Genomic DNA, 25005 nt, shown 5'->3' on the forward strand with positions numbered 1-25005 from the left:
TTAAGAGGGAGTTAGATGTGGCCCTTGTGGCTAAGGGGATCAGAGGGTATGGAGAGAAGGCAGGTACGGGATACTGAGTTGGATGATCAGCCATGATCATATTGAATGGCGGTGCAGGCTCGAAGGGCCGAATGGCCTACTCCTGCACCTAATTTCTATGTTTCTATGTTTCTATGAAAGCATTGCGGGAGTTTGCGATATTTCTTTGAATTTGTTGTAGCTCGATGAAACATCTCAACCACATGCAAGAAATTAATGTTGTTAGCAATAATAAAACTATCACTCTAAAACTGCCCTATAGACAGAGAAAAGTGGAGGGATAAAACAGGTCTAATAGAGGAAAATGAGAATCGAGAGGCCATGCATCCTGATCCCGTGAATTTCATGGAAAAGGAAGTGGGTGATTCTTCAGTAAGTGTCCACTTTGGTGTCCTACTTTGATGGTGTATATAAGGAAAATCTGTAATTCTATCCCATTTCTTCTTTTTCTATATTGTTAATAAACATAATCCTCATAAATAATGATTAAACCCTAAATGAATAAAGTGATATTTTTTTTTTTTTCCCCGATGTTCGATGCCCCCCCACCTCTCCCGGAAACCGCATGCCCGATGGTAATTTGTGAAATTTCAAGTCGGCATATTTATTTAATGGGGGATCTATCTGAAACGAAAATACTTTTAAACGGTAGGTAATAATAATTAAAATATTTATCACCTTTTAAAAATATTCCTGTATTCTTGATAAAATTTAAAATCTTACCTTTTTTTCAAAAATTCCTTGTCCCGATGATGGGAGTAATTTTCCGTCACGTACCTTTGTTGAGCCGTCCCACATGGCCATAAATAGAATATGTGCGAACTTCCAACCTCAAAAGACCGCGGACTTTGATAGTTACCTCCCTCCTGAATTTCTGCTGATTTGCGGCACAAGAAGCGTGTGAAAACTCTGCTTTTTGTTGCATAGCGAGGTAAGTACCGAACGGTGTTGAAGTCGTAGAAAGAAAAATAATTCTTTCTTTTTTGATGTGAACTTGGAGATGTGTTCCTGCCATGTGCCATTCGCCCAAACGATACGGCCAGGCATGGCCTTCCGGCGAGGCCATGCTGGGCTAAAGGCTTGGGCCACCATTTCCATCACGCCGCCTCCGTCACTTAACCCCCGATCTCCATCTAGCTCTATCTCCAGCTTATCTTTTCTTCCCTAGCGCTAACCCTAACGCTAGCCCTAACGCTAACCCCAGCGCTAATGCTAGCCCCAACGCTAGCCCCAGCCCCCAGCCCTCAGCCCCAGATCCCAGCCCCCCAGATCTAGATCCACATCCCCTGCTCCCAGCCCTCAGCCCCAGCTCCCCACCCCAAGACCACCAGCCCCAGGGGGGATCCCCAGCCCCACATCCCCAGCCCCAGATCCCCAGCTCCCAGCTCCAGATCTCCAGACCGCCAGCCACAGGGGGATCCCCAGCCCCAGATCCACTTCCCCAGCTCCCAGATCCCCAGTCCCCAGATCCGCAGGCCCCCAGCTCCCAGATCCCCAGCTCCCAGATCCCCAGCTCCCAGATCACCAGCTCCCTCAGCTACAGATCTCCAGGCCCCCAGCCACAGGGGGATCCCAAGCCCCAGATCCACGTCCCCAGCTCCCAGATCCCCAGCCCCAGATCCCCAGCCCACAGCTTTTGGGCCAGCGAGGGAAGACAAGATATGGTATAATTATGATAGTGTCATAACTTGGATACCACCACCTGAGAAAGTGACCAACAGGCATCACCGGGTTGCTGTAGATTTCTGGAATGGAATTCTTGTACATCTTGACAATATTGATTAAACATTGGCACATTCATACTGAGCTGTACACTGTTAAACTTTTAAAAACTGTTATTTAAGAATTGTTATTCACGCATTGTATTTGCTTTGAGAACTGTTCAAAATTGTTATACAGTGTATTGAAAATTCACCTGAGTATACAAGATTCTATCCACAGTAGCTGCCTGTATTTTCACAGGAAAAAAATGAATGAAATACCAGTATTAAGGAAACACTAATCCCTGTTCATTATGTTGCTTCCTGTTCTCAACATTTAGCAACTGTTGGAGCCTTAAGATAGTTTTAGTCATCTCCGTTACGCGGCCTATAACACTCAGTGTGACGTAGATGATTTGTTTGGTCATCTACCTCACACCGCGTCATATCCGACACACGAGCATTTTATGTTCATAAAGTGTAAAATACAACAATGACCATAATTATCAATTGTAATTGATAAATGAACAGTATGCTTCAGCTTATTCATCTGAAGTTAATATAGTTTTAGAGGAAGTTGGTGAAAAGCTATGTGACGGTTACCATTCTTGCTGAAAATCACTACTTTTTTCGATAGTAAACTGTTACGAAGGTTTAAAATCAATGCGTTAGATTTTTTTTGGTGGATTATTTGAGGAAGATACTCCATAATTCGCAAGTGCAATAAAATTTTGATTTTATATTCTTAAATCAGTTATATTTTACAGTGTTATTCATCATATTGGTTGGTTGGTTGGCGGCGCGACTCACGTTGCAGCGGCCTCTGCAGTCCGTCTGTATTTTGTTATTTTCTGTCTCGTTTGAATGTAGTTTTTATTTATTTTTTGTGTATGTGTGTGGGTATGTGTGTGGGGGGCGGGGGGTGGGGGAAACTTTAAAAAATCTATCCCCTGCACGGAGAACCTGACCTTTTCACTGTCGCGTCTCCGTTGTCGTTGGGGCTGCACCGTGGAGTGGCCTCCAGCAGGAACGACCTGGGGCTCCAGTCGCGGAGCCGGCGGACCTACTCACCATCATTGAGCTGGCCGAGTTGGGAGCGGGAGGAGCGGTGGTGGCGCGCTGCTGCGACCCGACCCCGGGGATTCGGAGGCTTACCGCAGGTCTGGCAGACGGGAACACCGGGAGCCCGCGGATCCCTGCTGGGAGACCGCTTTTCGGGGCTTCCCCAACGGCGACTTCACCCGCCCGAGTTGCGGGGTTGAAGAGTTCCTGGAGCGGGGCCTTACATCACCGCCCCGCGCGGCTTGGAATGGCTGCGGGACTTTGCCAGCGCCCGCCCGGGGCTCCAACACCAAGACCCGGAGCGCGGCCTTGCATCACCCGGCGCAGCGTTAATGGCCGCGGGACAATTGCCATCGCCCACCGGGGACTTTGACCTTGACTCTGACATCGGGAGGGGAATGGGAAGTGCAGGGGAGAGATAAGTTTTTGCCTTCCATCACAGCGAGGAGGAGATGCGCTGTGATGGATGTTTGTGTAAATTGTGTTGTGTCTTGGTTCTTTTTTGTGTGTATGACTGCAGAAACAAAATTTCGTTTGAACCCCTTGGGGTTCAAATGACAAATAAAATTGTATTGTATTGTATTGTATCATAAAAATGCGACGGATACGACTGAATGCAATGGGCAACCAGGAAAAAGGGGAACAAATAAGTTAAATTCCCTAAAAGATTGCACCAAACATATTTTTCCCATAGTAGAGATGTTCATCTATTTGAAACAACATTCAAAATTGCAAATTGCAAAAAGTTTTATTTTCGGGGTTTCCAGAAACTTCAAAGTAGACACTTACTGAAGAATCACCCAAGTACGGTTAATGTCAAATTTACGCTATGGGAGTATTCAAGATCCCAAACCAATTGCAACTGTCAAAGGTTCTACCTATACTAAAACAAAAGGAAGATCAGGACCTAAGGGAAGTAGTTTTGCTACCGCTGTAATACCTGCAGAAACAAAAGGCGAAAAGGAAGGAGATACATCTACTGTTAAGCCAAGATGGTTCCGCTTGTCATGTAATGAAGTTGGTCACACCATAAGGCGATGTCGGAAATTCAAGAAGGAGGAATATATAGAAAAGATGGATTTCTTAAAGGAGAAGGAAATCTGTTATGGATGTCTGAAAAAAAAGGACACATGGTTAAAGACTGTAACTTGTGATAAGTGCAAGCAAGATCATCCTGAAGCACTTCACACTGAACAGAAGAAGCTGGAGGAAATAGAACAGAAGGAGAAGCCAGCTACTAGTGATGCTGTCACCTCACCTCAGATAACTGTCCATATTGGGGCCGGGGTAGAAACCTGTATCTTCTCTATCTTACCAGTACAGGTAAGGAATAGTAAGGGTAATACAGTGTTGCTTTTTTGGATCATGGAAGTTTGGCTACCTTTTGCACAGAAAGCTTGATGAGAAGGCTGGACATTAGAGGAGAAGAGGTTAAGATTCTATTGCGTAAAATGAATGACGAGAAGGAGTGCGTTAATCATCACATTACAAATATGGAAATATCTAGTCTGGATGAAGACAATTTTATACCAATATCTAAGGTGTTTACACATGAGACCATGCCTGTTGGTCATAAAAAAAACACCCATACATGAGGACTTGAGACAATGGCCTTACTTGAAGGATGTCAAGATACCCAAAATAAATTCTGGTATCGACCTACTTATCGGAACGAATGCTTTGAAGCCATTAGAACCTATACAGACTGTGAGGAGCCAAGGGGATGGACCATTTGCTGTGAAAACCCTATTAGGATGGGTTATCTATGGCTACTTGAGAAGGAACAATGAAAGCAGGAACCAGAAGAACTACACGGCTGCCACTATTAATCAAATATCTATTGGTAAATTAGAAAAGCTATTGATCAAGCAATACAATCATGACTTTAATGAAAGTACCAGTAAGGAATCTGAAGAAATGTCCAGGGAAGAGTTAAAGTTCTTGGATATTATGAACTACTCAGTAAAGATGATAGACGGACACTATTGTCTGGATTTACCTTTCAAACAAGAAAGTGTTACTCTGCCGAATAATCGTCGTATGGCAGAGCAACGCACCCAGAATCTGAAACGCAGGTTTGGCAAGAATACGAAATTTCATGAGGAATATACATCTTTCCTAAAGGATATGATTGACAATGATTATGCCGAAATGGTACCAACAGAGCAGCTGAATCAGAGTGACGGAGAGCTTTGGTATATTCCACATCATGGGGTGTATCACTCGAAGAAAGGGACCTCGAGGATGGTCTTTGACTGTGCTGCAGTCTTCAATGGAACATCAATTAACTGTCAACCTTTGCCAGGTCTAGACCTTACCAACTCACTAATTGGGGTTCTTATTAAATTCAGACAAGAACCGATTGCTTTGATGGCTGATATTAAAGCGATGTTTCATCAAGTCAAAGTATCAGAAAAACACATTGACTACTCGCGATTCCTATGGTGGCCTAATGATGATGCACAAGATCTCGTTAAATACCGGATGAAGGATCTTTGGAGCAGTGTCATCACCAAGTTGTGCGAACTTTGCATTAAAGAAGACTGCAGAGAACAATAAAGCTCAATTTCCAGAAGAAGTGATAAGCACTGTGAAGAATAATTTCTATGTGGATGATTGCTTAAAATCCATGTCTACGGAGCAGGAAGCAATTCAAATGGTAAAACATCTGAACTCCCTCTGCAATAAGGGAGGATTCACGCTTTCCAAGTGGATCAGCAACAGCCGTGTTGTATTGGAAAGCATTCCACCAGATGATAGAGCCAAGAAGACCAGAGAGTTGGACAAAGACAATCTGCCAATGGAAAGAGCATTGGGACTGCACTGGTGCGTTGAAACAGATGTGTTCATGTTCAGAATCTCGATTCAAGAGTGACCATGTACTGGTAGGGATATCCTATCCTTGATTGGTTCTGTTTACGACCCTTTGGGATTTCTTGCACCATTTACACTGCCAGACAAGTTGATTTTGCAGGATCTTTGCAAGGAAAAACTTGGATGGGATGCGAGTATAATGCAAACTTCCTCTCACCGATAGACAGAATGGTTAGCAGATCTCACAAGATCTCGGAATTCAAAGTGGGCCGGTGCATGAAGCCTACAAGCTTTGGTAAGATCAGAAGTGCACAGCTGCATCATTTCTCAGATGCCAGTGAAAGTGGCTACGGTACTGTTTCATATCTAAGACTGGAAAATGATGACAAAAAAGTATATGTTGCATTCTTAATGGAAAAGGCCAGAATGGCACCATTGAAACAAATGACAATTCCCAGAATGGAACTTACTGCCGCAGTCTGAGCTGTTAAAGTTGACATAATGCTGCAAAAAGAACTACAGCTTCAATTGGAAGAATCTATCTTCTGGACTGATAGTACTACGGTGCTTCTATGCTTCAACAATGAGAATAATTTTTTTTTTACATTTGTAGCAAACAGAATCTCTTTTGTATTGGGAGCTACTAACGTTTCACAATGGAAATATGTTAACACAAAGGAAAATCCTGCGGATGAAGCTTCTAGAGGACTAACAACAGACGCTTCTTAAGCATCAAGAGATGGATCAATGGACCGGAATTTCTCTGTAAGCCAGACAGAGAATGGCCAAAGCTTGTGCTGGAATTTGAAATCTCTGCGAATGATCCGGAAATTAAATAACATCACTGTTAACGTCATTGCTAAAAATCTTATTATTGTCCTTCTAGAGAATAATAGGAATTTTAACAATAATGTTCACTTTTCAACATTATTGTTATGACATATCCATGAATTGATCGGACATGGAGGAAGAAGTTTCATGCTTCAAAACTTTGGACTTTTGAGTTTTGGACTATATACACTGGGTATCATGCCTGACGTTAAACGTTTGGTACGCACAGTACGACTTCAGACTAAGAACAATGTTTTAATAAGACCATTAACCAAGTTATGCTTGTTTCTAGAAGGTGAGGTGAAGATTGAAGAATCGCTAAAGAAGTCTGAATGCTGATATATAATGCATGTTATTTTTTGTTTCTTGATATATGTGAAGCTTCTATCGCTCCTTTTTTTTTAATGTCTATTAGTAATTGCCTCGCTATATACTCAGAACAAATAGGGGCCTGTATGTAGTAGCCATTTAGCTTAACTCAGTACGTTATAACTATAACCAGTTACCTTTAAATTTTATCTGCCTGTAATTATGTGGGTGGGATTTATAAGTAGTCTGAGGCGTGTTTGCGGCTGGGATTCTCATGCAGACTAAACTAGTTAGTTTAGTTTGAAGAAGCATTGGGGAGAAGTCACAGCTTTCGACCATGCACGAGTAAGATTAAAATGTACTTATACAAGAAGAAGTTTGGATGAATATCTTACTGTTTATACTACCACAATAAAGAAACTATTAATAAAGATACTGTGTTTGGAAGATTTATCTTTTGACGGCTTTGAATGTCTCGTGGAGAGCTCGTGGGTGCGTATCGATTATCTTCTGATACCCTGTCTTCAATTAGTGACTAAAGGACTAAATCCTTGAAACGATATAAAAATCTGTCATTACATATACCTGTGCAATTTGTACTCAATCAAGCAAATGCTGGGATTTTAACTACTGCTAAAATAAAGTTCCAGATTGTTAAATCCATAACTTGTATGCTATGATCCTGATCTGTTGTGAGATGAACAGAATTGCCCATCAAGGACTGCGTGAGAAAATGGAGATGAATCATTAGCGACTTTCATGGCTGAAAATACTTCATTTGTCTTTGGGATTCTTTGTGATAATACCCCATTGATATTGTTATGGCAATTCACAAGCATTTACAAAAAGCATCTGAGTCATCAGTTGAAGGCCATTCCAGCATCACAGACCCGATTCTGTCTACAGCAAGCTCTTCCATTATTTGCATGATTGCATGATGCAAAATAACAGAACACAAATTATAAGTAGACAAAAATGCTGGAAAAACTCAGCGGGTGAGGCAGCATCTACAGAGAGAAGGAATAGGTGACGTTTCGGGTCGAGACCCTTCTTCAGACGGATGTCGGGGGAGGGTGGGAAAAAGAAAAGAAGAGGCGGAGACAGTAGGCTTGTGGGATAGCTGGGAAGGGGGAGGGGGGGGGGGGGAGAAGGAGGGAGAAAGCAAGGACTATCTGAAATTGGAGGTCAATGTTCATACCGCTGGGGTGTAAACTACCCAAGTGAAATATGAGGAGCTGTTCCTCCAATTTGCGCTGGACTTAACTCTGGCAATGGACGAGGCCCAGGACAGAATGGTCGGATTCGGAATGGGAGGGGGAGTTGAAGTGCAGAGCCACTGGGAGATCAGGTTGGTTATTGCGAACTGAACGGAGGTGTTGGGCGAAGCGATCGCCAAGCCTGCGCTTGGTCTCGCCGATGTAGAGAAGTTGACACCAGGAACAGCGGATGCAGTAGATGAGGTTGGAGGAGGTGCAGGTGAACCTCTGCCTCACCTGGAAAGACTGCTTGGGTCCTTGGATGAAGTCGAGCGGGGAGGTAAAACGACAAGTGTAGCATTTCCTGTGGTTGCGAGGGAAAGTACCCGGGGAGGGGGTGGTTTGGGTGGGAAGGGACTAATTGACCAGGGAGCTATGGTGGGAATGGTCTCTGTGGAAAGCAGAAAGGGGAGGAGATGGGAAGATGTGGCCAGTGGTGGGATCCCGTTGGAGGTGGCAAAAATGTCGGAGATTTATATGTTGTATGCGACAGCTGGACAGCTGATAGCGTGGAAGGTGAGGACAAGGAGTACTCTGTCCTCGTTACGGGTAGGTGGATGGGGAGTGAGAGTGGAGCTGCGGGATATAGAGGAGACCCTGGTGAGAGCCTCATCTATAATAGAAGCGGGGAACCCCCGTTCCCTAAAGAATGAGGACATCTCCAATGCCCTGGTTTGGAACACCTCATCCTGGGTGCAGATGCGGTGTAGCCGAAGAAATTGAGAGTAGATGATAAGAGTCCTTACAGGAAGCAGGACGGGAAGAAGTGTAGTCAAGATAGTCATGGGAGTCAGTGGGTTTGTAGTAGATGTCGGTCAGTAGTCTGTTGCATGCGATGGAGATGGTGAGGTTTAGAAACGGTAGGGAGATGTCGGAAATGGTCCAAGTGAATTTGAGTGCCGGATGGAAGTTAGTGGTGAAATGGATGAAGTCAGTGAGTTCTGCATGGGTGCAGGAGGTAGCACCAATGCAGTCGTCAATGTAGCGGAGGTCGAGTTCGGGGATAGGGCCATGGTACGCCTCAACCAAGGATTGTTCAACGTACGCTACAAAGAGGCAGGCATAGCTGGGACTCATGCGCGTGCCCATAGCTATGCAAATTGTAGGTTTGTATGTTAATTTCTACAACACTGATCAATTTAAAACATGTTAACTGGTTACATGGGAAATTATTCTCAAGCATACAATATATTAATTTATATAAAAGATGTATAACTACATTCTGGACATAAATTCTTTCAGAGTTACATGGCAAATTCTACTTTATGATATGCTATAGTTCAAGAAAATAATTCATAAAACATAACAATTGCTGGAAACATTTTGTTGAACCAAGTAAAAAGCGCAATAATTTGTCTGATTTTTTTTACTGTTTTGTCACACAGTTGTCATTTTCTCTGAAAAGTTCACTAAAATTGAAAAGGAAAAACCATGGCAATGACAGAAGTGCTTATTTTCCTCCAATTTATACAATGTTAAATGTTAGTGTTACATTTTCAATACTTTAAATTAAAACAGAAGGAATTAAGTTTTATAAACATTGCAAATATAATTACAGTTAAATGAAATATAGCCTCATTTTGATCTCACCCAATTTGAAGAACACGTCAATAGGTCAGGTCATTTTGTCCACCCCCTGCTTGATTTTCCACCACAAACACTTACCTCGTCAGGATTCGGAGGCATAGAGAAGTTGACCTACAATACCCAGAAGGGATCTGGCGAGGCAGAGCAGGCTTTGTGATGAAGAGACCAGATGTCAAAGGCTTTTTATATATTTTTTTAAATATGTGATTTAAAGCTTTGTAATAAAATAAACAAGGCATTTATCTTGTGATGCAAGACCAGGAACACTGTTCATTGTAATTCATAAACCAGTCCTCCTTAGCATAATGATGGTGGCCATGTGGCATGTGCATCCATACCTTCTACTCAGTATATCACTGCTCAGCTATTGGACACAATAGCAATTCCAGCAATGGTGCAAATAATCAAACTCATCTGTGTCTGACCTCTAGCTCTTCATATCGGTCCTTTCATTCATGCTCATGAAAGTCCAAAATGTAATGAGGCACTAATGTTCCCTTCAGGACCTCCTGCCACCAGTCAGCACACTCATATCAATAATTTAAAACATAAGAAACAGGTGCAGTCAGCTCCTTGACATGTCTCACCATTTAATAAAAGAATGGCTGACATAACCTTGGATATAACAACACTTTCCTGCACTCTTCCCATACTCCCCTATTAAAAGGGAGAGACTGACAATGACTTTCCCTCGACAGCTCTTTGGGCTACAGAATTCCAAGATATTTCTCGTCACTATCCGCCAAGATGTTATTCATTGATTACAGCTCGGCATTTAATACAATCATCCCCTCCAAGCTGGTTACCAAACTCGCAGAACTGGGTCTCTGCGCATCCCTCGGCAATTGGATCCTCGACTTCCTCATTCACAGACCACAGTCTGTTCGTATTGGTGGAAATGTGTCAGCCTCGATAACAATCAGCACGGGAGCACCTCAAGGCTGCGTGCTCAGCCCCCTGCTGTACTCACTCTATACTCATGACTGCGTGGCCGGTCATAGTGTGAACTCCATCATCAAGTTCGCTGACGACACCACTGGGGACGTATCACTGATGGGGATGAGTCAGAGTATAGAAGAGAGATCAAGCGACTGTCCATATGGTGCCAGCACAATAACTTGGCCCTCAACACCAGCAAAACCAAGGAACTGATTGTGGACATTGAAAGGAGTAGGATGGGGACCCACAGTGCCGTTTATATCAACGGGTCGATGGTTGAAAGGGTCAAGAGCTTCAAATTCCTGGTCGTGCACATCTCTGATGATCTTTCCAGGTCCGAGAACACTGATGCAATTATTAAGAAAGCACATCAGCGCCTCTACTTCCTGAGCAGATTACGGAGAGTCGGTTTGTCAAGAAGGACTCTCTCTAACTTCTACAGGTGACAATAAACTCTCTTGACTCTTGGCTCTATCTGAAACAGGCAACCCTTATTATGAATCTATGGTCCCTAGGTCTAAATACCTTCTCAGAAACATTACTTCAGTGTCCACTATTTTAATCCTCTCAGAATTTTATATGTTTCAACGAGATTCTCACTCTTTTCTCCAATTAATGTAGGCCTAACCCCTTTAAACCTCCTTATGTTAAGCACTTCACCACAAGAATCGAGCTAGTGAATGGTTTCTTCATTGCTTCCAATGCAAATATATCCTCTTCCTTAAATATGGCAATTAAATTGGTAAGCGGTACTCCATGTGGTATCTCGCCCAAAGTGTAAAATTGCAATAAAACGTTGCTGTATTTATATTCCATTTCCCATCTACCAACCTCCCTAATTACATGCTGTACTTCCAAGTTTATTTTATAGAGCAACATTTTTATGTCTTACTATTTAAAAAACATTATTTTATCTGAGGTGCAATCTTCACATGTTCTCACATTAAGAGTCAAGAGTCAAGAGAGTTTATTGTCATGCGTCCCTGACAGGACAATGAAATTACACCAAATTGTCAACTTCTTGCCCTCACTGAAGCTATCTATATCCCTTTGAAGGTTCTTTGTGCCTTGTTCACAATCAGTAGACTCTGTCCTCTCATCTAAATTATCTATTTGGTTTATGACTAGTCATAGGTCAGACACTGATTCTTGGCTACCCAGTAGTTACTAATTCCTAGTCTGAAAATTCAAATCCTACATCTCACAGCAACAAGTCCCAAAACCAATCCCAATCAGAAGAACATATTTCCACCACAATCTTTTGCCTGGTCTATCTTATTTTTTAGCTCAGACCTGCAAGATCCTGCTATTTTTAAACTTCTTTCCTTCCTTTTCACTTATTCTACCAATGTCACTGGTATCAATGTAGACCATATCCCACTGACCATTTACTCACTTTACTTCAAGGTATTTCGTAACCATTCAGTCACGTCCTGACCCTGGCACCAGAGAAGTAACACACTATCTCTATGACTAAAGAAATTACTATATGTCTCCCTACAAATGGATTACCTATCACTATTGTCTCTCACTCTGCTTCCCCTCCTGTGCAGCTGAGCTCCACATAATGCCACACTTGTGGCTCTGATTGCACTCCCCAAAGGAACCATTACTCTACCATGTCCCAAAAAGGGAAAACCTGTTTGTGAGAGAGATGGAGTCGTCAAGCACTTGTACTTCAAGTCTGCTTGGCAGACACCCATACTAAATCTGGCTGAACACTCCAGGTCAGTGTAACCAGCACTCAAAACATGTTACCCACAGTCTTGCCAATGTGACAAACTAATGCCAGTCACTATTCGAGCTACTAAACCCAGAGTTTAAGTTGCTGTGCACATGGTTGTCTTGGTTACAGATTAACCGCCAACTCCCCCCAAGGTAGAGGATACACATTTCATTTGGCCAAGTTGCACTGCCATTCCTTATTTTTTACAACTTTATAAAATTATAAAGCCGGAATCAGACTTGTCAATCAGTCACCTGCCTTCTACAAACAACATTTAATAACTCTCACATCATATTTTATTGCTGCAAGGTTGTTGTGATTAAGCTCTTGGGACCACATTTGTTGTATGATATGGATAATAGAGACCATCAATTGGTTTAATTGACATCCAGTAGAGAATGAAACCAAAGTCAAATCATGCTACAAATGGCTAACATTTTCCATTCCTCATGGTCCATTTGTGAAGTTGCTGTACATTCCTCTCGATATTCATGAAAGAAACTTATGAAATAAACTTTTACGAGTTGCTACAGTAGTATCCAAATGGTTTGTTCAGTGCCATCACTATTATTCTAGTGCTTCTGATGGCTCTATAGTGGTTTAATTCTGTACTTCAAGTCAAAAATTCATAGAATAATTGTATTTGATGGGTCTTAATGAGACAATAATAAGAAAATTGAATAATACAATGTAATGCCTGTTCAATATTTTAATTGCAATCAATGTTTATATGAATTAATACCAAATTAAGCAGAACAGTTATTTGCTGCAAATTGTTGCATGTGTACCCAGGCTTTAGAAAAATAAATGAAATAGGAATTTTAATATTAGCCTTTAGAAAAAGCTATTGAAAACAAGTTGAAAGCACACTATACTTACTTATCAAAGCTGTCACTTTTTTTAATAAAATTATCCAACTTTTCTCTGGCATAATCTACCACATCTGCATGAATTTCAACTCCATGGTTTATCCCAAAAGGACCTAAAAAGTAAAAGAATTAAAAATAACCATCATAATGCAAGAAAGATTCTATTTTTACAACCTTCCAATCTAGCTCTGGATGTTAAATGCTAAATAATCTACTTTAGCACATCAATTCAGGTCAAATCCATAATTCTCTAATTGTATTTGATTTTTTTTTTTTTTTTTTAAACCTTTTCAGAAATTCATCTTGACTCATTTATGAGAATCCACTCACAAAAAAAAATGTGTTTTTGTTTGAAAGACTTTAATAAAGATTCTACAAAGATAACTGCTACACTATTATTAAAGGACCTTTATTGAAGGACCTTTTTATGGGTGGTTACAGAGGGGATCAGGATTCCATTGCTAACAATTTGCAATGCTAGCAACATTCTTAAGACACAAAAACCCTAAAGGGCCTGTCCCACTTGGGCGCCATTTGCACGTCATGCAGGTGGCGCGCAAAGATTTTGTGAATCCCCAAAACCTGGGGCGCCACGCGCGACACTGCCTACGCCACCACGCGCCATGCCGCAACACGTGCGCGTCACGACGCGTAAATTATGTCGCGTAAATGACGCCCAAGTGGGACAGGCCCTTAACACAAAGCCCCGGGACCTTCCCAAATTGCTTGCCTGTTCATTAAACCTGCCCTTAACTCCTCACGGAAGCAGGATCTAACCCGGAAAGGGAGGATTTTCAAATATAAATCCCACAGAAATATCTTGTCAGTGAAGTCACACACGCAAGCTGAACTGATTTTCAAAACAATCAAACTGTAAATGTCTCTTGTATTCAAATATTCAAAAACTAAATGTTAATGCACTAAACAAATTTAAAAATGAAGACAACACAGAAACTGTTTTACAGTAGTAAATATATTAAAATCAAGTCAAATAGAAAAAAATGTAAATTATCAATTACTTGTCTCTTATTTTAACCTGGCATTGACTCAAGAGGCAGATTTCCCATGAAATTCTAGAAAATTGCAGGAAGCTTGCACTCTATCACCAGATATGATTAGAAATCAATGCTGCTGACATTCCAACTATCAGTTGCATAGACATTTGGACTGGCTTGCCAAGCATTTCGACCCATTTGACACTAACAAAACAACACAAAAATCTGCCGGACATTTGTGGAAATACAAGGATAATATTTGGTAGTAGTTGATCTAATTACTGGGTTTAACCAATTAGATCAACTTCAAAACTAATACATGAGGAAGAGATGTTTGCAACATGAACAACCAGAATGTGATAAGAGCAGTAAACCAACAGAATAAGGAATATTGGATATTGATTTAAAAGTGTACTTAACATTCCGTATTCCTTTAAAAAAAACCCATAGAAGAAGAACTTCTATGTACTCCACGTTACACCTCCATAGAAGAAGAACCCTTGGACACTCGGTCACAACATAATTAAAGGTTAGCATTTGGTAATCAGTGAACAATGAATTAGATTAAAATGCATGTCAAAGTAAACATTGAATTAAATGTAAAAAATGCCAGCATGTGGTAGCTTAAAAAAACCTCTGTCTTTTTATGTTTTTCATCCTACCCACCCACCCAATTATATGCAAAATAAGAAGTTAAATTAAACTTCCAGAGACAACATTTGCTTTTGTTTTACTTACAGAGAGATGATCACATCAGGGATGGTCAGTGTTATATGTAATCACCTATTATTCAATCGTGGTGTAGCATATGTTTATTTAGATTGGAAGCAAAACATTGATAACAATAACTCACAAAATTTATGCATATTGAAGAATGCTAACAACTACCTTAAAATTATTATTCTAAAATTCAGGGATGGCTGAGGACCTTATGGAAAAGCTAAGATATCCAGATCTGGGCACCCACAGACATGGTTTGGGTTGGGGGGCAAAGGAAAAAAGGTGGTGAGTGCAGGGGTGGTATTACACAAAATTGGAGAACTCAAAGTTCATACCATTGCGTTGTAAGTTCTCCAAGCGGAATGAGATGCTGTTCCTCAAGTTTGTGTGTGTACTCACTATGGTAATGGAGGATACCAAGGAGAGAAAGGTCGACATGAGAATGGGAGGGGAAGTTAAATAGTTAGCAACGAGGAGATCCAGCAGACCTTGGCCAACAATGTGCAAGTATTCAATAGAACAGTTGACTAGTCTACACTTGGTCCTGCCACGTCCTTCCATCCAGTCCTCGCCAACCATTGATTACCCATTCACACTAGTTGTTATCCCACTTTCTCATCCACTTCCTACATAGCAGGGGCAATTTTAAAGACGCCAATCACCCTACAAACCCCTATGTCTCTGGCATGTGATAAGTAACCAGAGCATATGGAGGAAACCCATCGGGAGAATGTGCAAACTCCACAGAGACAGCACCCGAGGTCAAGATTGAACCCGGGTCTCTGGTGCCAATATGCAGCATCTCTACCAGCTGTGCCTCTGTGCCATCCTTGCAACTTCTCAAGCAATTAATACAATACCTCACAGTTTAAATGCTTTAGTTACTGGGATTCGGTCGATATGATCAAGTTATGTATTTATAACTTGTTTTTCATTATCCATCAAATAAAATGCATTGAAAATATGAATGTGGAAATAATATTCCCCTGGCAGAGCTCAAATGTCTGAATGAAAAAATAATAAAAAGTCCACCTAATTGTATATACATATTTGTGAATATCTTATGTTTTCTTTCCAGAGTCCTTGATAGAGAAGATACAGCTAGATGAAAACAACTTTTTTTTCTCTCAACTGGGCCCAAGTTATCTTCTGAAGAAGGGTCATGACCCAAAACGTCATCCATCCTTTTTCTCCAGAGATGCTGCCTGACCTGCTGAGGTATTCCAGCATGTTTTGTCCATCTTTGGCAGAAACCAGCTTCTGTGCTTCCATCTAATTACCATAACTAATTTTAACTGGTTAATGTGTTCACTTCATTAAGTATTCTTGAACATAATGGGCAATTGCTGCTCAATTTCAATTAATTGTCAAACACCTCATGAAGCAACCAACCATTATAAACATAATTGGAGTAAATCACTTGTACATTTCTATAGCCAAAGCAGACTCAAATTAGAAGTTCAATTTTGTCCTGTGGGGCACTTGAGAAATGTTTGCAACATTAAAGGTACTCTAGAAATACAAGTCATTGGCAATTACCACCAGATATATATTTTTGTCTTTGTCAACAGTTAATCTGTCGGATTTCAGAAATGTAAGGATCAACAAACGGTTACAGCAAAAGGAATTTTCCATTGCTCAAAATTCCAGAGCTATAGGCAAAATTCACAAGGGGATGACCATTTAGAACATGAGGAGTAATTTATTTGTTGTTGCTCAGGTCACTAAGTACATTGATGGCAAAGATCCATAGATTTTTTTATGCTAAGGGAATCAGTGGAAGGGAGGATCAGACATGTAAAGTGGACGAGGCACACAATCAACCATGAAATAACTGAATTGAGATTTTAGTCAGCATACATTATATTGTTACATTATATTAAGTTTTGTGGATAGGGTCAATGGTATTTTTGCAGTCACCAGGTCATACACTTCAGATAAACAGGAATGATATTGGGGGAAAGAAATAGCTACATTGGTATAAACTTTGCGGCAACTCCTGGGTGGAGGAAAGATTAATTTTATTAGAACTGTATTTTGCTTATTGCCCAAAATCCAGAATTGCAAAGGTAGAAAGTTAAGATTTTTTTTAATTTGTGGCTAAAGTTGCACTCTTACCCCTCAAGCATTTGTTGTGTGCCCTGAAGCGAACAAACCATAACATGATATAGAGTCAGGAATATAAGATAAAAATGAAGATATTGCTGCAAGGGGAATCTTGTAAAAAAAAAAATACAACTCTAAAATCTCGAGGTTAATCCAGAGTAAATGCCTACAAAACTGAGAAATGGGAGAATCCCAGATATTAAGGAGATTCATTTGATATGCCTGAAATAATTAGAAACCAAAGCTGGCACACTGATATATTCATTACATTACTATACTTAATGGAAAAAAAACTAGAAATCACGAGTTCAAAATCACCATGACAGCTAGAGAATGATTTTTAAAATTTGAAAATATAAAACCAGTATAAGTCTTTAAAAAAAGAATCATTAAGCTGTCAGATCATAAACTTCAGATGGTTCATTGTGCCTTTGAGAGATAAAAAAAATCTGTTGCCCTTACCCATTCTGGCTTATTGGCGACTCTGGTCACACACCATTAAAACTGTCTTGCTACAACAGTGTGCAATCAGCATCACTAGGACTGCCATAGTTCAAGATGGCCCACAATTTTTTTAATTAAAGATTTTAATTTTGCAAGCAAAATCTAAATGAAGATTACTTTTAAGAACTATCCATAAATTATAATGGTCTTTGACCTGAAACATTAACTCATTCCATTGATGCTACCTGACCTTGATTTTCTTCAGCATTTTCTATTTTATTTCAAATGTCTAACATCTAGTTATTTTGATTATCAATAATTACCTTGAATATAATCTAAATAAATAGAAATATTAACATAACAATGCTACCAAATTGTTTAGAGGCATAAAATTATTAGTTTGGAGCAATGTCTGCAGATTGCTTACAAGAGAGGATTTCTTGTTAAATATATTTAATAACAAAGTAAAGTCCAGATTGCAACAAAACAAGTTGGGAAAAGGGAAAGTACAACGAGATCTGGGGGTCCTTGTTCATCATCACTGAAAGTAAGCATGCAGGTACAGCAGGCAGTGTTGGCCATCATAACAAGAGGAGTTGAGTATAGGAGCAAAGAGGTCCTTCTGCAGTTGTACAGGGCCCTAGTGAACCACAACTCGAGTATTGTGTGCTGTTTTGGTCTCCAAATTTGAGGTAGGACATTCTTGCTATTGAGGGAGTGCAGCGTAGGTTCACAAGGTTAATTCCCGGGATGGCGGGACTGTCATATGTTGATAGAATGGAGCGGCTGGGCTCGTATACTCTGGAATTTAGAAGGATGAGAGGAAATCTTATTGAAACATATAAGATTATTAAGAGATTGGACACACTAGAGGCAGGAAACATGTTCCCGATGTTGGGGGAATCCAGAACCAGGGGCCACAGTTTAAGGATTAGGGTTAGGCCATTTAGGATGGAGATGAGGATAAACCCAGAGAGTTGTGAATCTGTGGAATTCTCTGCCTCAGAAGGCAGTGGGGGCGAATTCTTTGGCCACTACTTTCAAGAGAGTGTTAGATGGAGCTCTTAAAGATAGTGGAGTCGGGGGATATAGCTAGAAGGCAGGAATGGGGTAATGATTGTGGATGACCAAACATGATCATATTGAATGGCGGTGCTGGCTCGAAGGGCCGAATGGCCTACTCCTGCACCTATTGTTTATTAAATCATCTCACAAAATCACTAGTTTCAAATAAAAATTGTGGTCAACGTCTTATATCAAGCAGCTATCCTGTAAATACCATGCCGGTTTAGTGCAGGCTAACGCAATAGCTTGTACTATTGCAGGGGCACTAGAGACTTCAAATACTGAAAACTTGAGCAAAAATTAAAGTGCAATAGGAACCCAGTGGATCAGCATCTATAGAGGATATGGACAACCACTGTTTTGGTTTGACAATCTCCTTCAGACTGATGGGAGTTGAGTGGAAAGGCTGGAAACGAGAAGTTTGGCAGGGCAAAGCGTGGCAAATGATTGATATTGGTGGGGGCGGGGGAAATTATTCGAAGATGGTTGAAGATAGTGACAAAGGTTTTACAAGTGAAGAGAAAAAGTCAGGTAAGAAGAGGACTGAAATGTAAAGCCAAAGAGATTAAATGGGGTGGTATTAGGTTAAGAGGGAAAAGGGGAATTCTGAGTAATGAGGGGGGAAGAGATGAGTGTATGGAGGAGGGGAAGGGAACAGGATGATCGGGTTGGGAGAAAAAGTGGGAGAAATGTGTGCATTGGGGTGAGGGGAGGGGAAGGAGGGTATTACTTGAAATTGGAGAATTCTATGTTCATATCCTTGGGTTGCAGGCAACCCAAACGAGATTTTAGGTGTTGTTCTTCCAGTTGGCATGTCGATCCTTCGGCTCTATCACACTCCTTAGGGTCCTAGTCACTGAAAAGATCTAGGTATAGTTGGACTTCCCAAATTGCAACACTTCACACTCATCTTAATAAAACTCAATTAGCCATTCCTCATCCAACTTGCCTAGGTGATCAAGATCCTGCTGTAATTAAGGATAACCATCTTCACCATTTTGGTATCAGTCATAAGGCATGGTAAAACAGGCCCTTCGGCTTAACTTGCCCATGCCCCATCTACACTATTCCTACCTGCCTGCATTTGGCCATTATCGTTCTAAGCCTATCATATTTATGTACCTGTCCAAATGCCTCTTAAATGTTGTGATAGTACCACCTTCAACTACTTCCTCTGGCAACTCGTTCCATATACCCACCAACCTTTGTGTAAAAAAGTTTGCCTCTCAGGCTCCTATTAAATCTTTTCTCCTTCATCTTAAACAGGTCTTCTTGTTTTTGATTCCCTTACCCTGGGCAAAATACTCTGTGCTTTCACCCTATTTATTCCCCTCATGATGTTATACACCTCTGTAAGATCACCGCTCATCCTCCTGCGCTCCAAGGAATAAAATCCTCGACTGCTCAACCTCTCCCTATAGCTCACGCCATTGAGCCCTGGCAATATTTCTGTAAATCTTCTCTGCACCTTTCCTGCCTAACAACAAATTTTCCTATAATAGGGTGACCAACACTGAACAAAATACTCAAAATGTGGCCTCACCAATGTCTTAAACAACAGTAACATAACCTCCCAATTTCTGAAGTCAATACTCTGACGGATGAAGGCCAATGTGTCAAAAGCCTTCATGACCATCCTATCTACATGTGACACCACCCTCATGAAACTATGTACCTATACTCCGAGACCCCTCTGCTCCTCTACCATTCAATGTATAGGTTGTGCCCTGGTTAGACTTCTCAAAATCTAACACCTTGCACTCCTCAGCCACTTGATCAAGATCTTGCTGCAATTTTTGACAACCATCCCTGCTATCTACAATACCACCCACTTTAGTCTTATCTGCAAACTTACAGTAGTTGTACATTCTCATCTGAATCATTGAAATAGATGACAAACAATCGGCCCTACACCAAACCCTGAGGCACACCACTAGTAACAGGCCTCCAGTCCAAAAAACAACCTTCTGCCATTAATTTCATGTAAGATGTTTGATCCAGTCGGTTCGCTCTCCTAGGATCCCATACGAGTTTCTGCCAAAGTAACCTACCATTTGGAACTTATCAAAAGCCTTGCTAAAGGCCACATAGATGACTCTGCCCTCCATCGACCATCTTACTTCTTCAAAAAACTCAATCAAATTAGAGAGATGAGAACTCTCACTGGTTGACTATCCATAATCCATAATCAACTACTGTCTTTCCAAATTCCTGTACATCTTATCCTTCGCTAGAATTTAGAAGATTGAGGGGGGATTTTATAGAAACTTACAAAATTCTTAAGGGGTTGGACAGGCTAGATGCAGGAAGATTGTTTCCGATGTTGGGGAAGTCCAGAACAAGGGGTCACAGTTTAAGGATAAGGGGGAAATATTTTAGGACCGAGATGAGGAAAACATTTTTCACACAGAGAGTGGTGAATCTCTGGAATTCTCTGCCACAGAAGGTAGTTGAGGCCAGTTCATTGGGTATATTTAAGAGGGAGTTAGATGTGGCCCTTGTGGCTAAAGGGATCAGGGGGTATGGAGAGAAGGCAGGTACAGGATACTGAGTTGGATGATCAGCCATGATCATATTGAATGGCGGTGCAGGCTCGAAGGGCCGAATGGCCTACTCCTGCACCTAGTTTCTATGTTTCAAAATCGCCTGCAGTACCTTTCTTACCAGTAGGTTGACAAGAGATGCAAGAAACTGTTGATTCTGGAATTTTGAGCAAACAAAAATGATGAAGGAACTCAGGTCAGGCAGCATCTACAGAGGGAACGGACTGACGATGTTTCAGGTTGCGATTCTGATGGACTAGGGGAAGAAAGCTGGAAAATAGATTTGAGGATGGGGGCAAGCTTGGAGAGTGATAGGTGGGTACAGTGAGGTGGGTGTGATTGCAGATGTGAAGTAAATGATAAGAGGCTTGAGGTGAAAACGAGGTAAAAGGTTGTCCGATAAGGAAAGAAGAGGGATGAAGTGTAAAGTAAGAAGGAGTGCAATGTAGAATGGAACAGGGGAGAGTGGAAAGATGGGGACTCAGATGGGAGGTCCTGGCCTCCATTGCCAGTGAGGCCATATGCAAGGTAGAAGAACAACATCTGATATTTTACATGGGGAGCTTACAAACCCATGGTATGAATATTGAACTTGCCAATTTCAAGTAATACACCCACCCCTCCCTATACCTTTCTTTTTCCTATCCCATTTTTCTATTATAAATGTGTAGCTGCTTGCAGTGTAGCTGCTTGCAGTGTACCTGCTGCTGCTGGCGCCGACGATGGCTGCCACGGTGTACTGCTCCTTGCTGTTTTGTATGTGTTTGTTCGTTTGTGTCGTCTGTGAAAACCCTACAAAGATTACTTTCACGAGAGGCACTCATAAACATCGGACATACAGTACTCAATAGCCAAAAATCTGTAGCCTCCTTTTGCTCTGGTATTTGTTTGGTTCACATGTTTGATCAATGGTGTTTTATTATTAATGTTTAGTGTTTTATGTGTCATCCGTAACTGTCACTGTATGTCATGTTGTCACGTGGGCGGAGCACCAAGGCAAATTCCTTGTATGTGAATACTTGGCCAATAAACCTATTCATTCATTCATTCAAATGTTATTTGAAACTTGTAGCTCCAATGAGATAACCACAAGACCCTATTAAATAACACTCCCCAAGCCCTGCTCTAAACTGAAAGCCCTGACCTGGTTGCATCACTTTTCACTTTATCCAAGGTATTTCTATCAACTATACCCTTGCCCACATTCCTCGTTGTTCCACATCCTGGTGTAATCCCATTGGCATGGTATAACTATTGAGTGCAAAAAGCCATATAAGAAAATTAGGATTTACTCTGAAGAAGTAATTTAAGGTATTGGTTGATCAGGAGGGAGCACTGTACTGCATTTAGCAAAGATCTCTAATATCCTAGCTGTCAGTTTTATATTACCAAAGTCCCTCAAGTTCACAAAAGCCCTCATACTTGACAGCAAATTCATCGGTTGAAGACTAAGGCCTGGAAGGCAAATAGTTCCCTAATTTACCGAAGACAAATTTGCTTGATTAAGATTTAATATTTAATAGTGCCAGGGTTTTGTTGACTACTAATGCTCAATTTCCACAAATAACTCTAAATGTTCCAGCAGAAATAGTTTAAAAATATATATTCATAATCTTCCAGAAATTGATCAAATTGAGAAAAGGATAACCAGATTAATCAAAAATGATCAAGGAAAACAAGTTTAAAAAAACAAATACATTTAAAATCAATAATACAAAAATTAATTTCCTGCAAATCTGAAATAAAAATAGAAATTGCTAGAAACACCCAACAGGTCAGACAGCAACTGGGAAAGAGAAACGGTGTTAATATTTAATTTGGAAGACCCTCCACAGAAGACAAATACATCTAAACACTTTTCCAAATTGAAAGTCCTTGTCAAACTGGTACTCTTCTATGAATATATTTTGCATAATCCATGTCTTATTACCTGAACCTATTGCCCTCCTCCCCTCTCCATGAACTGTCACCTGCAGATATCCACCTCCAATCACCATCCTCTCTTAGCAGCTTCCCCCAGTGTCCCATCTGCACTGCGTGGATTGGGAGGTCCTTCTGCAATCCAAAGCTAGCAGCAAAATAAGTAAAAACCTGCTCTCAAAACATTCATAGACACAAAATACTCAACGGAACAGGGGGAGGCATAGGGCAGGTGTTGCATCTCTTGCGGTTGCAGATGAAAGTACCTGGGGTGGGTACGATTGGGTGGGAAGGGACGAGTTGAGCAGAGAGTTGCAAAGGGAATGGTCTCTGTGGAAAGCAGAAATGGGTGGAGATGGGAAGATGTGGCTAGTGGTGGGATCCCGTTGGGAGGTGGCGAAAATGTTTTGGAACATTCACTTGGACCACCTCTGACATCTCCCTACCTTTTCTTGATCTCACTGTCTCCATCACAGGAGACAGACTATCAACTGACATCTATTATAAACCTACTAACTCCCATGGCTATCTAGACTATACATCTGCCCACCCTGCTTCTTGTAAAGACTCTATCCCCTACTCCCAATTTCTCAGTCAATGCCGTATCTGCGCCCAAGATGAGATGTTCCATATCAGGCCATCGGAATGGGGGTCCCCTTGTTGCATCATAGATCAGGCCCTCACTAGAGTCTCCTCGATATCCCGCAGCTCCGCTCTTGCTCCCCTCCCCCGTCGTAACAGGGACAGAGTCCCCTAGACCTCACCATTCACCCTTTTAGCCATCGCATACAGCACATAATCCTCTAACATTTTCGCCACCACCAATGGCATCCCACCACTAGCCTGTTAATTATTATTATTTTTTTAAGTCTGGCATTCGGAGGTAATGAAGTTCCTTTAAAAAAAAATTATGAAATATAAAAATAAAATGAACTTCTTTAAAAATGCTTATAATTAAAAAAGCAACATTATTTTAAAAGATTATTTAAATTATCTCTGCCTTTGTCTCTTAATCCTTTGTCCAATAATCTTCATTGAAATCAAAGAGCGAGGGCTGGAGAAGCTCTATAGACCTGGCAACATCTATGGAGGGAAATGGACCGTCAATGCTTCGAGTTGTGACAGTTTGAAATTAGAGGAGAAAAGGCCCATATAATAAGGTAAGATGAGGAAGTGGGAAGATGGAGGAAGCAAAGCCTGTCACACAATAGGTTGTTCAAAATGAGGAGCAGTATATTGGGAGTCCGGCAAGGTATAGTGTGAAAGAAGGGCATGAATGAGAAGATCTGTGGATCCGAGGATGGAGAGACTGATGGGAGCCTAAAATTAAAGAATTCAATGTTCATGCCATTGGGTTGTTGACTACCGAAGCACTATGAGATGTTGTTGCTCTAGTTTGCATTTGGCCTCACCCTGGCAGTTGAAATAGTTAGCTCAGGTTGCTAACTGTGGCTAAAGCGCAAATGCTCGGCAAAGCAGTCGTGTTACCTGTACTTGGCCTCACTCACTGATGTAGAGCAGACCACATCAAGAGCACCTAATCCCTCACAAAATATCTTTCCCATCCATCACTAACACAACCCTCCCAGTATTACCATCTGCACACCACACCTTCCTTTGGTGGTGTCATGCATTACCTTCCCTTCCCATCAGATTCCATTATTTGCAGCTCCTAGTTACCTCCACCAATCACATCCCAACTTCTGTTGTCACTTCCACTCCCTCCCTTACTTAAGCGCCTTGAGTATTCTAGAAAGGCGCTATATAAATCCCATCCATCATTATTATTATTATCTGACTCCATTCACCAATGCAACCCTCCTCATTTGAAACCATATATCAAGTGCCAGCTCTCGATCAGAAGTGGTCAAGATGTAAGTTTTAGTAATAGTATAGAAGAAGATAGATGTTAGCTGAATGCATTTGAGAAGAAACAATATCAATATAGGCAGAATATTCACACAATACTAAGATTTTCACCACTAGGCATATTATAGCCTTCAGTCAACATTTGAGTTCAACAGATTCAGATAATTAGCATTTCAAGCAATTTTATTTAATTATTTTCAGCATTTATTAT

At 41.1% G+C, this 25005-nt stretch overlaps 1 protein-coding gene and 1 long non-coding RNA gene across 5 annotated transcripts in view; one reads left to right on the forward strand and one right to left on the reverse strand.

Moving 5' to 3' along the window:
* The window catches only part of pcmtd1 (protein-L-isoaspartate (D-aspartate) O-methyltransferase domain containing 1), a 77582-nt gene that overhangs the window by 20736 nt on the left and 31841 nt on the right, over positions 1-25005 (reverse strand). For all 4 annotated transcript variants that reach the window (XM_033019713.1, XM_033019714.1, XM_033019715.1 and 1 more), the window contains one exon: positions 13143-13245. In XM_033019713.1, coding sequence (XP_032875604.1) covers positions 13143-13245 — 103 coding nt within the window. The remainder of the gene's footprint in view (positions 1-13142; positions 13246-25005) is intronic.
* Positions 182-8436, forward strand: LOC116972250. The gene is made up of 3 exons (XR_004411749.1): positions 182-396; positions 3607-3805; positions 8425-8436. It is a non-coding gene; the product is annotated as an uncharacterized LOC116972250 (long non-coding RNA).

Source organism: Amblyraja radiata, chromosome 4, assembly GCF_010909765.2.
Source record: "Amblyraja radiata isolate CabotCenter1 chromosome 4, sAmbRad1.1.pri, whole genome shotgun sequence".
Classification (NCBI taxonomy): Eukaryota; Metazoa; Chordata; class Chondrichthyes; order Rajiformes; family Rajidae; genus Amblyraja; species Amblyraja radiata.